This window comes from Leucopleurus acutus (genome assembly GCF_964270905.1).
Source record: "Leucopleurus acutus genome assembly, chromosome: 4".
NCBI classification, from domain to species: domain Eukaryota; kingdom Metazoa; phylum Chordata; class Mammalia; order Artiodactyla; family Delphinidae; genus Leucopleurus; species Leucopleurus acutus.
The window spans coordinates 70,840,769-70,855,014 of NC_139146.1; the positions used below are offsets into that span (position 1 = coordinate 70,840,769).

General features: G+C 34.7%; 1 protein-coding gene across 2 annotated transcripts in view; it reads right to left on the bottom strand.

Moving 5' to 3' along the window:
* Positions 1-1,039: 1,039 nt before the first annotated feature.
* Positions 1,040-14,246, bottom strand: part of NFXL1 (nuclear transcription factor, X-box binding like 1) — a 52,509-nt gene continuing 39,302 nt past the window's right edge. For both annotated transcript variants that reach the window (XM_082837779.1, XM_082837778.1), the window contains exons 19-23: positions 12,645-12,714; positions 8,426-8,530; positions 5,361-5,447; positions 4,495-4,548; positions 1,040-2,017 (exon numbers count right to left, since the gene is read on the bottom strand). In XM_082837779.1, the coding sequence (XP_082693905.1) occupies positions 1,844-2,017; positions 4,495-4,548; positions 5,361-5,447; positions 8,426-8,530; positions 12,645-12,714 (490 nt within the window). In that variant the 3' untranslated portion in view covers positions 1,040-1,843. The remainder of the gene's footprint in view (positions 2,018-4,494; positions 4,549-5,360; positions 5,448-8,425; positions 8,531-12,644; positions 12,715-14,246) is intronic.

Sequence of the window (14,246 nt, forward strand, 5' to 3'; positions counted from 1 at the left end):
CCTCAGATCTTCAAATGTCCCCATCTCAGAGGGACTTTCCCAATCTAAATTAGCCAGTGCCTTTTCAGCCCCCTCTTTCATCACTTTCTGTAACATTTCTCTCATTTTTTAACATCACTTATCATACATGAAATCACGTTCATTTTATTGTGTATCTAGTTCCTGCCCGCTCTCTTCCACTCCTTAACAGGTCCCTGAGAGGATCACCATTATCTTCAGTACCTAGAAGGTTCCTGGCACTCAGTAAAGGCATATGTTGATTGAATAAATGAATGAATAGTTGGGCAACTTTGGGTTAATTAATTAAGCTCTGAGCTACTAGCCAAGCAAATAAAAAACAGCAAACTGCTTCATTTATCATTCACTCAATCTCCCTCTTCCGCTCACTAGATTCTTCCGCACAAATCAGAAAGAAAACTTAGCAAGAACACAAGCCCAACAAAGAGGCATGAACCAGGCTTCAGGTTTGTTTATTAGGCCAAGATTTTGAAATACATGAAAAGAGCTTACCACATGGACAGCTAACATTCATTTTAGAGTACAGTAAGGTAATGACTTGAGTGTAACAGCTCTAGTTAACAGCTTCTGAAACACCAACCCAGTAACTCTAACATTGGGAAATGTAAAAAAGAAATCTAAAATTAAAACAAAAATACCATAAAGAAAGGAATGACTGCCCTTCCACTTTAGATACCAGCTAATGCTTGATTAAGGAACATAACATTAAAGAAATTGAGTTAAAGAAAGCAGACTTCTAAAATCCTTCTTTGTACTTTTACCACTTCCACCACTTTTTAGTGCCTATCAATTACTATGTTTTACATCAAGCATTAGAGTTTTACACCTTGATAAAATTACAGGTTCCTGAATATTTTAAATAGTAAATATTCTAGATTAAAAATTTGATATGAAAAATTTTAATGAAAACATTAATTATACAAAAATTAAATAGCAAAACCATTTAAAATGACTTACAATTCAAACAGATTTGGCTTACTGATATTTCTCTATCAGCTTGTTTTCATAAGAACTTATTATTTCCAGCTGAAAAAAATCTACTCATACGATTGTGATAAGAAGAAATGAGAATAAAGTACATAAAGCTCCTAAGCCTGTGCTCAGCATATATTGCTCATAAATATTAGTTTTTCTTTTATTATTACTTTGAAAAAACACATACAAGTTTTACAAAACATGTCAACTTCAGTTAAAAGTTTCTTATATAAGACATAGCCACATGTGAGGAATCTAGCCTGGCATTTTTTGAAAACAATTGTATTTTCCTCTGAGTGACATACTACATAAAATTTTACTTCAATAACTGATAAAAATTCCTCACTAATAAACCAATTTATGAAGTCTAATTATATACCTTCATGTTATAATTTATGAGGTCTTTTAGAGGATATATATATTTTAAAAAGTACAAAGTTACATGATCAGGAAAAGTACCTTTTAATAAGTAACCAAAGCATTGTGAAATATTCCTCTTACTACACATACGGCTCAGTTTCATCTTAATTTTGCCAAAAAAAAAAAGACGGCTCTAAATAGTAAATGAAACAGTTATGTTAATAGAAGGAAGCACAATGAACAACTAACATGTTACCCTGCCACTGGCTATGCCTTACGAAATATTTTACAATTTCAGTCATGCTTTTACTATTGCCACTTCTAGTATGCTAATTAAGATAAAGATTAACATTCTGTCCTTCTAACAACCGCTGGAATAGAGAGATGAATGTGAATATATATTATGTTCTACAACATTCACTTTCTAATATTCCAAATCTAACAACTTATTGAAATCTAATCTGAGGTATATTAAGAGATCAAACATTTTTTAATCCACACCATGGGCTATGTACCATGCAAACACTAAAACCACAACTGCACACACTGGAAAGAGATAATATTTATATTTTTGCCACAGCGTTAGCTCAACTGCCACTTCATCTCTCTTCCTGTTCTTCTTCCGACGACCCTTCAGTCTGTTTTCAAAAGCCTCCAGTTCGGCCTAAATCAAAACAGTATCATTTTTATTAAATTCAATACACACATTGATTTAAAATTTTCCACTTAGATAAAAATAAATTTGGGAAACGTTTTAATAGTAATGGTATATAATAAACATATTGATTTGATTTTTTAAAAAAACATCTCTCCACTACTGATTGTATTCAACAAATTCAGAACTTAGGTAAGCAGAAAGGGAACTAGGGAGTAGTGAAAGAGATTATTTCAGATTGAAGGCCTGCCTTTGATACTAAATACAGAAACATCTGATTTAAAATATAGACATTAGTTTTATACATCAACACCATTAACCTATAATTAATGGGGCTCTATAATATAGAGCTTCTAGTAAGTGCTAACAGATGACCCATTAGAATAAAGATACCTATAATTCTAGTTTTATACAATGGTGGTATAATAAACATTACTGGCTTGTATGGAAGAAATTCAAGTGAGTGAAGAGAAAAAAGCTGCCGGAAACTGATTCCTCTCTGTCAAATACATTTCAAAACACAGAGTAAAAATTCTTCAGGGGAAAAATGCTTCATGCTTTAAATCAAAATGACTCTTTTAGAAAGTAGAATTATATAAAAAACTCATTCTAAAAAAGAATAACTAGGCCTTCCCTGGTGGCACAGTGGTTGAGAGTCCACCTGCTGATGCAGGGGACGTGGGTTTGTGCCCCGGTCTGGGAGGATCCCACGTGCCGCGGACCGGCTGGGCCGGTGGGCCGTGGCCACTGAGCCTGCACGTCTGGAGCCTGTGCTCCGCAGCGGGAGAGGCCACAACAGTGAGAGGCCCGCGTACCGCAAAAAAAAAAAAACAAAAAAAAACGGGTTTCCCTGGTGGCGCAGTGGTTGGGAGTCCGCCTGCCGATGCAGGGGACGCGGGTTCGTGCCCCGGTCCGGGAAGATCCCACATGCCGCAGAGCAGCTGGGCCCGTGAGCCATGGCCGCTGAGCCTGCACGTCCGGAGCCTGTGCTCCGCAGCGGGAGAGGCCACAACAGTGAGAGACCCGCGTACCACCCCAAAAAAAAAAAAAAAAAAAAAAAAAAGGATAACTAGATGACACTCATTATAAAGTATAGATTTTCAGTCTACTGTTAAGAACTTACTTATTAAACTTTAATGCATGATAATATAACACAATACACTATAGTGCACTGTGATTAACTAAAACCGGATACTTATTAACTAAAATATATATGTAATATTCATGCAAGATTCTGTAAATGTGTATTTAAAAGGAAATAGAAATTTCAGTTAACATATCCGTGACTTTGCTCATAAACCACACTGGAAGAAGACTTAACATATACTTAATACAAAGTGGCATTCTTCAAAGAACCAAAATGTCAGAATATTCTCAAGTAGTTGTTGATATACACAGCACAAGGTCAAAATATATTAAAAGCAGTCAAACTTGAGAACTACTGACACAGTAAAATAACTAATGCTTTAATGATGACTCACAGTCATCAAGCACGGTTTAAATTATTTTCTATACACTCTGTTTAAAAGGTGAGTAAATAGAGAATATGTTTAAGATTTCTATCCACAACTGTTTATGAAAAGGGGAGGAAGGGACACCCTAAACTATTCTTAATAATTCAATCTCCTAGGATTTTAGTCGATCCATGTTTTACTGTATTAGCTCTGATAACTTATTTTTTGGTATTAGGCAAACCAACTTTATAGAACCATAAAACACCAGAGGTCATTTTATCCCACCCTTGCTATATGAGTTGTTTTTAATGCCCTCTCTCAAGTCATGCAAATTTCAATTTCTTCATTCATAAAGGCAACAGTTTGTATACAATATACACTGCTTGATAAGTATAAAGCATCTCAAAATGCAAACTGACAAAAAATTACATGTCACTATTACAAAGTTAAGACACTCTTTGGAGTGTATGATAAATACAGTATTTGAGCAAACAGGGGATATCAGGAATGTACTTGTTATCTAGGTAATAACAAAGAACAGATAAAAATCCTGCATTCAAGAATCTAATCAGTAAATAAGGGGATGTATTATTAAAACAAATGTATTGGTTAGTAAACAGCACTTATTTGTCACAGATAACCTACAACTCAGTAAAACAGAACTCAAATAATTTTAGATGAGCGAAGACATGCACTGCAGAGGATGACTTAAAATGGATGCTGCCATGCCCTGACCCTCACCCCTCAACCGAAAGAGGAGTTATCTCTTGAGAATGGACAAAACTGGCAAGCAAGTAAATTGGGAATACACAAAGTATCTGTGAACATACAAGGTCCCGTGCTTCTTCAGAGGTTCAGTATACCTGGACTGAAGTAAGTAAATGGCTAATTTTTGTTTTACAGGAACTGTATTTTCAGTCCAGAACTGAGCTCACCAGATCCTAATTTGTATGTTTCCACATATCTTGTATTTGCATAAAAACTAACGATGATGCAAAGAGACAGAAGTTTGGGTATTTTTTGTTTAGTTACCTGTTGTCTTCGTTTTTCCTCTTCAAGAGCAGCTTTGGCTTCTGCTTCTTTTATCTGTTTATAGACATTTAAAAGTAAATTAACATTGTAATCATCAAATTTTACATAGAATTTTAACATCTTTCCTCCCAGGCTCCACTAACCCATAACAACTTCTGGGAGCTTTAAATTGAAAATTATTTAAAGAAACGTAAATGTTATATACCGAGAAGTGTTACCAAGGAACTATCTAACAGATAGGGGGTAAGGGGAGGTAGGTTGTTATACCTTATATAAACATTTCAGCTTAACAACTATAAGAGATATTAGATCACAGTTCAAAGAGTTACAACACTGTAAACTGAAATACTTTAAAACTGGACTTTTTCTCTTAAGTTACCATACTAAGACTCTGTAATAAATTATTGAATACCACTCTTTGCCTAGAGTTGAAATTGACCATTCTCCTAAAATGCCCTCTCTGGAAGGGAATCCTTAGTTTCAAACAAAACTAAGAGCCTACTCCTTGATTGGGTTGATGGACAGAAACAGTGATGCTAGAAGTAACCCAAACAGCAAAGAATCCCAAAACCTTATTTTTGTATTATTTTAACATAATTTTCAGGAGGCTTACACTAACATTAAGATGAATAACTATGTTCCAGAGCACATACACTAACTGGTACAGAGGATGGAAAAATCTAGTACACACCAGACCATAAAAAGCACACCTGAGGCTTCAAAATAGGCCAACAAACTAGGCTTTTATCACAAAAACAAAAAAGGATGAGATTTCGAGTTGTTCATAATAAGCACATAAATTAATGCACAAAATAAGTAGGGAAAGGCTGCTAACACATTAAAAATGACATTTAACCTGACATTACCTCAGATGCTTTCCGCTTCATTTCCTTGCATGTTATGTCACATTCTATGGAAATCTGATTTTCACGTACTTTGTTGCACTGCAATTCCTACAAATAAAGTTTTTAAAAATTTGATTTTAAAAGATTTTCCCTCAAAGTTGTAACCGTATGCCATAAAAAAGCAAAATTTCTCTAGCAGCTTAAGATTATGCATACTATTTAAGTCGTGTTAATATTTAATAATGACATGGTTGCATGCATTAAATGTCTTAGTTCAAACAGTGATTATTCTCTATCTCTTTTAACTGCAAAAAAAGTGAATACCATAAAATTAAAACCATCCATTTAATAATCATTTACTAAACACCACTACCAACTTAGCTTCAATTTCATTTTTATTCTTCATTTTTCTTTATCTTTTCTTGTTATTCTTCTAAAGCTTCCAGGGAGGTACTAGAGTAGTGCCATCCAACACAGCTTTCTGAAATGATGGAAATGTTCTAAACGTGCACTACTCACAAGGGTAGCACTTACCACACATGGTGCCTGAGCACTCAAAGCATGGCTACTGAAATTGAGGAACTGAATGTCATATATTATTTAATGCTGATTCATTAAAATTCTAATTTAAATAGCCATATGTGGCTGGTGGCTACCAACTCAGTGCAGTTCTCGAGTTTTCTGGAGAGCTAAAAATTTTTCTCTCAACCATTTTATCTTTTTAAAAAATGTTTAGATGAAAATCATTCTAAAGCTTATATCTGTACTTCACTGCCTCCTTAATGGAATAATAAAAAACTAATCTACTCTTTTATTGATGAGGTGACATCAATACTATGATCAATTTGTGTACTATTCTGTAATAAAATAAGTGGTCCTTATTTTAAATAGTCTTAGACTTTGCTTTTGGAGATCTTTTATCTGCCTTTTATTCGTTCCATATTTTTTGCTGCCAGATGTCACTTTTGCTCTAAGTGTACCTATTTGTACCAGTTGCTCCTTTCCCACCACACCCTCAGACACTAGTTTTTTAGTTCATATCTACCAGAGTTAGGAAATGAGATCATCAAATCCTGAGCAAAGTACATATACTTTAATGAAGCACTTTATAGCACAGAATTTTGGCAAAACACAGTCTTGTCATCCAAGGACAGTCCAGACAAAGGAAAAATAACATGGACAAACATTAGAGACAAAAATAAATACTGCATGTTTGTGGACATGAAGTCTATCAGCCTGGAAGAAGGATCATCATATCTTTTCTCATTCAAAAGGTACTTACAGAGTACCTGTTACATGAAAAGCACTGTATTAGGGACAGGGGATACAACAAGGAAAAAATAAATATGGTAAATGCTAAATTAATAATAATAATAGCTGCTACTATTTATTAAATATAGCAGTCATTGTGCTAAATAAGCATTATCTCTTTCATTCCTTTCAATAAGCCTATGTATAAACTACTTTACAGATGAGGAAACAAGGTTACACATGTCCCTGGAATCACAAAGCTCTTAGTCATGAACCTAGCACAAAGTACAAAGAAAGCCAAGAGGAAGGAGCACCTAAGTCTTCCCAAAGGAGGCAGAGGAAGCAAAGCCTTCCTAAACAAGGAAATGCTTGCCCTGAGTATTAACAGGATTCTAGTAAGCAGAGCAGTAAAGGAAAAAAACAAATATATGGCCACAGATTAAAGGGGAAATAGCAGATGTGTTAGGGCACTTAAGTAATGGATTCACAGAGATGACTGCCAGGGGATGAGACTGGACAAGCAGGCAAAGGTAATATCATAGATCCCCCTTTACGCCAAGTCTCTCTATACGTACATCTTCCTTATAAAGTGCATATTTTTTCCCAAGTGATGAAGAACCATGACGAACTTAGATTGGAAGTATTACAATTAGGAAGGTGTAAGGAAATCTGTTATGAAGCTGTTTTCAAAGTCCAAGCATAATCTGCTGCCAGAGTTCTAATGGGTGGCAAACTGCACTCAGACAGTACGATGAGATTTCAGAGAAAACCTGAGAGACATTTCAGACTAAAAGTGATTTGACTGAGTACTGATTTTCATATAAAGGTGGTCCATTTAAATATCTAACACTTAGGGATCCAACTCCAGAAAAGCTCAGGCCTATAAATTTAAATTCAGAAGTTACCTGAATCCAGGAAATTATATAGTAGGAGCTATAAAAGTAAATGAAAAGTAAAGGTCCTCAATAAAAGCTACACATTTTCAATAAATATTTGCTGAATGGATGAATAAATGAGTGAAATGAAAGAGAAAGGAGAGTAGCTTTAGGGAACAACCATAAGAATATGAAGGCAAAAAAGGCGTTACAACTATAACTGAGAAAGGGAAAATCAGAATTCAAGAAAGAAGAAATCTTCAAAGGAGTCAACAGTGTCAACAGGGAAGTCAAGGAAAAGAACTGACCTTTAAGAGTTCAGTGAGATTCTTCAATCCTCAGTTTTGCTAAATGCTATGTAGTTTCCTTCCACTGAGCTTTCCAATCATTAGCTTTTGCCCTTTTACTCCTTCATTACCAGTATTTTATCTTAAAATTAACTCTCTCCAAATTTGAATGTTATTGTATAATTTTATAAGGCTACGTGTATGTGAGGTCTTTTTAAGGCAACACGTTCACAACATAATACTGACGGTAAAAAAATGTCATAAATAAGAGCAACAAAGGTTAATTCCAGACCATTTCTTAAATCATGAAACTTACTTTTTTATTACTCACATTGTACATCTTGTGCAAAGACCTCAAATCTAGAACACACTGATTCTATCCAAAAAAGGGCACTGAACTCAGTTCCAATATAAAACAATCCTCTTTTACTATTAAATTGCAGAAAACTAAATTGCCAAACAAAGCTGATTTTTAAAATAAGCACTTGCAGAAATACATATGCCAATAATAAAAAGACTCTAAGAAATAAGACCTTAAAATTCAGTCAAAAAAATAAAGTCAAAGAACTACCAAAATACAGACTCCCCGTCCCGGCCAAAAAACCCCCCACAAAACAACAAAACCAACAAAAATGTACACAGAAAAGAATTTTCAATAACTTAAAATATATACCTTTTTAATTCTTTTACAAGGACATCTAAGTTTCACCTTTTGGTTGCAATTAAAGGGACATTCACCAGGATGGCACATTTCTTTGCATCTATGACCACAAGGAAGCTAAAATAAAACCAAAATAAAACAATTATATATTTATATTTTAGTCATACTCTACCTCCCCTTTCCCCAGCAACTATTTTAAGAAAAAGTCCATTCCAATAGGGTCAATAAATCCTGGATAATTGGCTAATTTTTCAACTTTTTTCTTTTGGATATAAATTACCTTAATTCCCAGAAATGCTCAATATTCTCCCTGGTTCCACTCTAACAGCACATCTTACATCACTCTTGAGGCTAGTTAGAGCCATGTGACTAAGTTCTGGCCAACGGAATGTAAGCGTAAGTGCTTTTGTGCCTTAAAGCTTCTCAAGAGCACACATCCATGTTTTTCCCTCCCAATGTGCTGGAAATGAGGATATCTAGAGCAACAGTGGGGCCCATGACTCAAAGAGAGCAGAGCTGCCCTGCTAACTTGGGTCCCTGGTTCTATACGTGGAGCACTGTGACACATCCACCTTCCCTTGTAAAGGCAAAGTAATGCCATTAGTTCTGAAAAGGTATTCAAACTCATGAGTAATCATGGAAATGTAAACTAAAGTCATGAGATGCCATAAGACTGGCAAACATTTTTAAATTTTGACAATACCAAGTATTGGTAAGGATATGAAACAAAAGTAGCTATAAAATCCTGACGGTAAATTGGAAAATTTACTGGTTACATATAATTATTTTGGAAATCAGTATGACTTTAAGTTGAAATTACACATTCCCTATGACCAACCAACTGCACTACAAAGAGAAATCTGTACACATAATACCAGAATGTACAAACAAGAACATTCATAGCAGTATAACAACTCTACCTTTCTACCTACAGTAAAATAAATAAACTACAGTATATTCACAATGGAGTAAATGGACTACAGCCACATGTAATAAAAATGACAAGCACAATGTAGAGCAAACAAAGCAAGTCACAAAAGTTCATACTTTTGAACTTTAAATATAAAATTATGCAATCAATATTGCTTCCAGATATACCTGTAGTAAAAACTTTAATTTACAGTAAAAATTATAAATTAAAGCAAGGAAATAATTATTATAAAAGGCAAATGGTGGTAACATAGAATAGAGGGTGGGAACTACACTAAGAAAGGAACTTTGGTAGACTTCTGAGATGCAGCAATGCTAAATTTTTTGACCTAGGTGGAGTTACATGGTGTTCACTTTTTAACCATTTGTTAAACTGTACATATATGTGTTATGTACTGTTGAGTATGTAATAATTTCATTATTTTAAAAAATCAAATCACATGACCATTTCCCTGTTAGATGTGCAAGTATGTATTATCTCAAAAGCCAGGTTATATTCTGAAAGAGCAGAAAAGTAGTCCCAAAGAAAGTTGATTAGAATGTATAATATATAGTGACTGTATCTTCATTATAGATTTCACAGCAAAAAACAGAGGTTTTTCTAAAACATTCAACCTTGATATTCATTTAAAGATGAGATATCCTACCCCTTCCACTCACAGTGAGATGGTTTTCTTCTACTCTACTCAGCCCTTAGTATCATTCTGCTAGCACTTTGGTTAAGTCATACCAAATGGCTTACCAATAAGCAACACGGTCTAGTTCAAAATGTTTCATTTTAATCCCAATAATTTAAAAATGTAAAAAGCTCTCTTTAAAAATAATTAAGGAAAGCTTGAAAATCAATATTATTTGTGGATAAATACCCATACCATAATTACCATAGCCAGCACATCTGTAGCACTTACCATACAATAAGACCTTTACATGTTATTAACTCACTTAATATTCAGCACTCTAAAGTGAGTATTACTACTGCCCCCATTTTACACATGAGCAATCTGAGATACAGAGACATTAAACAATTTGCCCAAGTAAAAAACAGAAAAGCTTGCATAGGAGTGATAAAACCAAATTCAGAAATAATTTTTAAAAGTAGAATTGTATATGTGGGGCACAATTTAAATAAAGGTGCAGTTCTTAATATCTTTACATTTCCTTTTAGTTTAATTCAAACCTAATTGAACAGTCCAACAGACACATAGAGTGTATATCAAAGAAGTAGTGGAGCTGGAAGGACATGCCTATGCCATTCCCACAGTTCACACTTACACTCACACTCAATATACATTTACCAACTACCTAATATGTACAACCAGGGAACCAGAGACTGGATATAAAGACAAACATGACACAGTTCCTGCCCACAAGAAATCTACAGTATGGAAAGGGGAGGAGAAAGCAAACAGGAATTTATCAATGGATCAGAATTTGTCATAATCCCATACCGTAACTCTGAGTCTAAGATATCTATGGCAGATTCAAAAAGACATAGTTCTTGGTTGATCCAGAGTATGAGTTGATACCATAGCCTACTGGTTCTCAAAGTGTGGTGCCAGACCAATAGTATCACCCTTATATAACAGCATATTAGAAATGCAAATTCCTGGGCCTCCACTCCAGGCCCACAAAAGCAGAAACTCTGGGGTGGGGCCCAGTAAGCTGTTTTAACAAGCCCTTGAAGTGATTCTGATGCACACTAGAGTTTGAAAAACACTGCTGTAGTCTTATCAATGTCAAGAGAACATAAACTAGAATGAGTTCTATCAACCACAGTAATACTCACCTGTCCACCCCTAGACTGTTCTAAACCATAACAGCCATTTGGATTGTTCCCAACCTAAGAATACATTTTTCAAGAAAGTCCAAGGAGACACTAGCAATACCAGGGGCTCCAGAATGGCCTAGATCCCAAAAATGATGAGCATGAGAAAAAAATTTTTAAATAAATACTGCCCACTCATCTCCAGTCCCACCAAATGGCATAACAGGATCACAAATGAATCACAGCCAAGGCAATGCTAAATTGCAAATTAGCAATCCCTGAATTCAATTTTATTTCTAACTGCAACCTCATACCAAGTTACTGTGTCAGGTTAAAAATAAAACATTCTCAACTACTTATTACCTGGAATTTTAATCTGGACAGAAGAAAATTTATTTTAACAAGGGAAAACTTAGAATTTGAAGAATTCAGAAAATTAAACTTGAAATATCCCATGCCTCTAGTTTCACTCATATAACAAAGACAGGATTATTAAAATAATCATTTATTGCTTGAAATGTCTCCCTTTTTGTAATCTTACATAACTTTTAAAAATCGCAGGTTCAATTTCCAAGTTGTTAAACAGTAATCCATAAAAAGTGTCCAAAGTTTTAGTTAAAAGGAAATACTGTAAACAAAAAGGCATATCATGAATTGATTTCTCTTTTTATTTAATCAAAGAGACAATACTGTATTTAAGACTTCATTGTCATCTCTTCCGATTCTAAATAGGATGAGAAATACTTAGATAAGTATACAAAGACAAAGAATTAAAATAAAAGAGGTGCTATTAGTACATCTGTAAGTCAAAAGAATTCCTTTATAAATGTCCCCCCAAATGAAATAGCCGTCACTTCCCTACCCCTGACAACAGCAAAAAAGATACAGCCTAACTGTTAAGTTGGCCAAGGAGAGATAGACTACTTTCGTTTCTCAAATCATTGCTGGGCTAAATCACCAACCAGTGAGTTTTTACCTTTTTACTCTGAACAATTTTTCTGAACCACTTTCAATAAATTAGTTTAAATACAACGCATATACAAGCACCAGAATCTCTAAAAGCAATACTTTATATATGAATGCTTTATATTAATTCAAGATAATAATGAGCTTTAACGTTTATACACACACACACACACACACACACACACACACACACACACACACACACACACACACGATCTGTTTTTTCTACTGTGGATTTACTGTCCAACTGCCCATGAGCCACACGGTTCTTGATCTACTTATATTTTAAGGTGGGTAAACATTAGGTCAATATTTATTGTGTAAAGTACATAAGTTATCTTTAAAACTGCTTAAAAAAATCTTCAGAGTCATTCCTGGTCCTAATATCCCCAAATTTCATAAAGAGATGTGCTTCTACCCTAACCATACGTTTCTACAAACATCAATCACATTTCCCTTTCTGTACCCGCATTTCTAGGGGTCCAGAAAAGACCTGGAATAGGATGACCAAACAATAAAAGAGAAACAATGCCTAAGAAATACAACGTAAAAGATTCTATTAAATCTTACCTCTTTAGGACACTGATTTTTGCAACAACTAAGGAGGTTCTTTTCATTTACATCAGCTGTGGTTATTTTTCTAAAAAGATGAGAGGAAGTTTTGATGACATTCAAACAAAAGTCCATTTTATAGTATGGTTTTTCTAAAAAATAACTCAATTTCAAACATATCCATAAAATTATCTTACTTATTTACTTCATTTTTTAAAGAAATATTTTAATTGTATCTCATCTGTAACATCCTCAAATTACTTAACTGCTTTGATAATTCAAATCTTCTAGCCCTGTATCTTCCACCAACAAATCAAATGCCAAAAATGGCAACTGCTGCAGAAAGGAAGTACAAAACACACACAAAATATCATCTACGCCTGGCCTTTCTTTAACAGTTCCTGCTAGTTCTCTCTCCCTGTAGATCAATCATTATTCATAATTATAATTCTTTGTAAAGCTTCTACATAAAAGATTTAAAACTAATGGTTCAATATGTTACTTAAAAATTGACCGAGGGCTTCCCTGATGGCGCAGTGGTTAAGAATCTGCCTGCCAATGCAGGGGACGCGGGTTCGAGCCCTGGTCTGGGAAGATCCCACATGCCGCAGAGCAACTAAGCCTGTGCGCCACAACTACTGAGCCTGCGCTCTAGAGCTTGCGAGCTACAACTACTGAGCCCACGTGCCACAACTACTGAAGGCCCCACACCTAGAGCCTGTGCTCCGCATCAAGAGAAGCCACCGCAATAAGAAGCCTGCACACCACAACGAAGAGTAGCCCCTGCTCACCGCAACTAGACAAAGCCCGCATGCAGTAACAAAGACCCAACTCAACCATAAATAAATAAATAAACAAATAAATAAATAAATTTATTAAAAAATTGACCGAGAGAAAATGCTCACTCAGATTTACTTCTAAAGAACAGGGAAAAAAATGTTACTTCAAATTGAGGAGTTTAGGCTATTCAGTGGGAAGTGTAGTAAGCTTATTAGAAAAACTTTTTTTCAGTTGATTTTGGATTAAGCTATCTATCAATGTTAGAAATTGATTCAGATCATTTTAGATCAATCTGTGCTTTTATATGTTTTCAGTGTGTAATTCAGAAAAAGTCACAAACACCAATGAATAATACTTCCTAACAGACAGCTCAACAGTAGACACTGCATGAGTCAGTAAACAGTGACAATCTAAAAATCCCCATCACCTGTGTCTCACTTTACTCTTCCCCATTACCTTCCTTCTCCTTTCCTTTATTTTCTTTTCCTGTTCCCTTCACTAGACATAATTGCCAAAATATACCATAAGTTTAGCCTCACTAATGTCAAAACTATTATCTTAAATATTTGTATCAAATTGGCTATAAATGTACTCTAAGATACCACATGCAATTTTCCCGGCAAAGTTGCACGTAATAATAACAAAGTTTTTACTCTGGCTCTATTAAAGTTGTACATTTTCATTCTTACAGGTAAGGTGCTTACCTCTTAAGAGCTAATATCACTTTGTTCCTGTTACTCTATCATTAGGAGTAAGCTTTTTAAGGCCTGCATCTTTTATATCTAATTTCTATAGAAGAAATTACATGAAGCAGAAAAGGATCAAAAGGAAAAGATGATT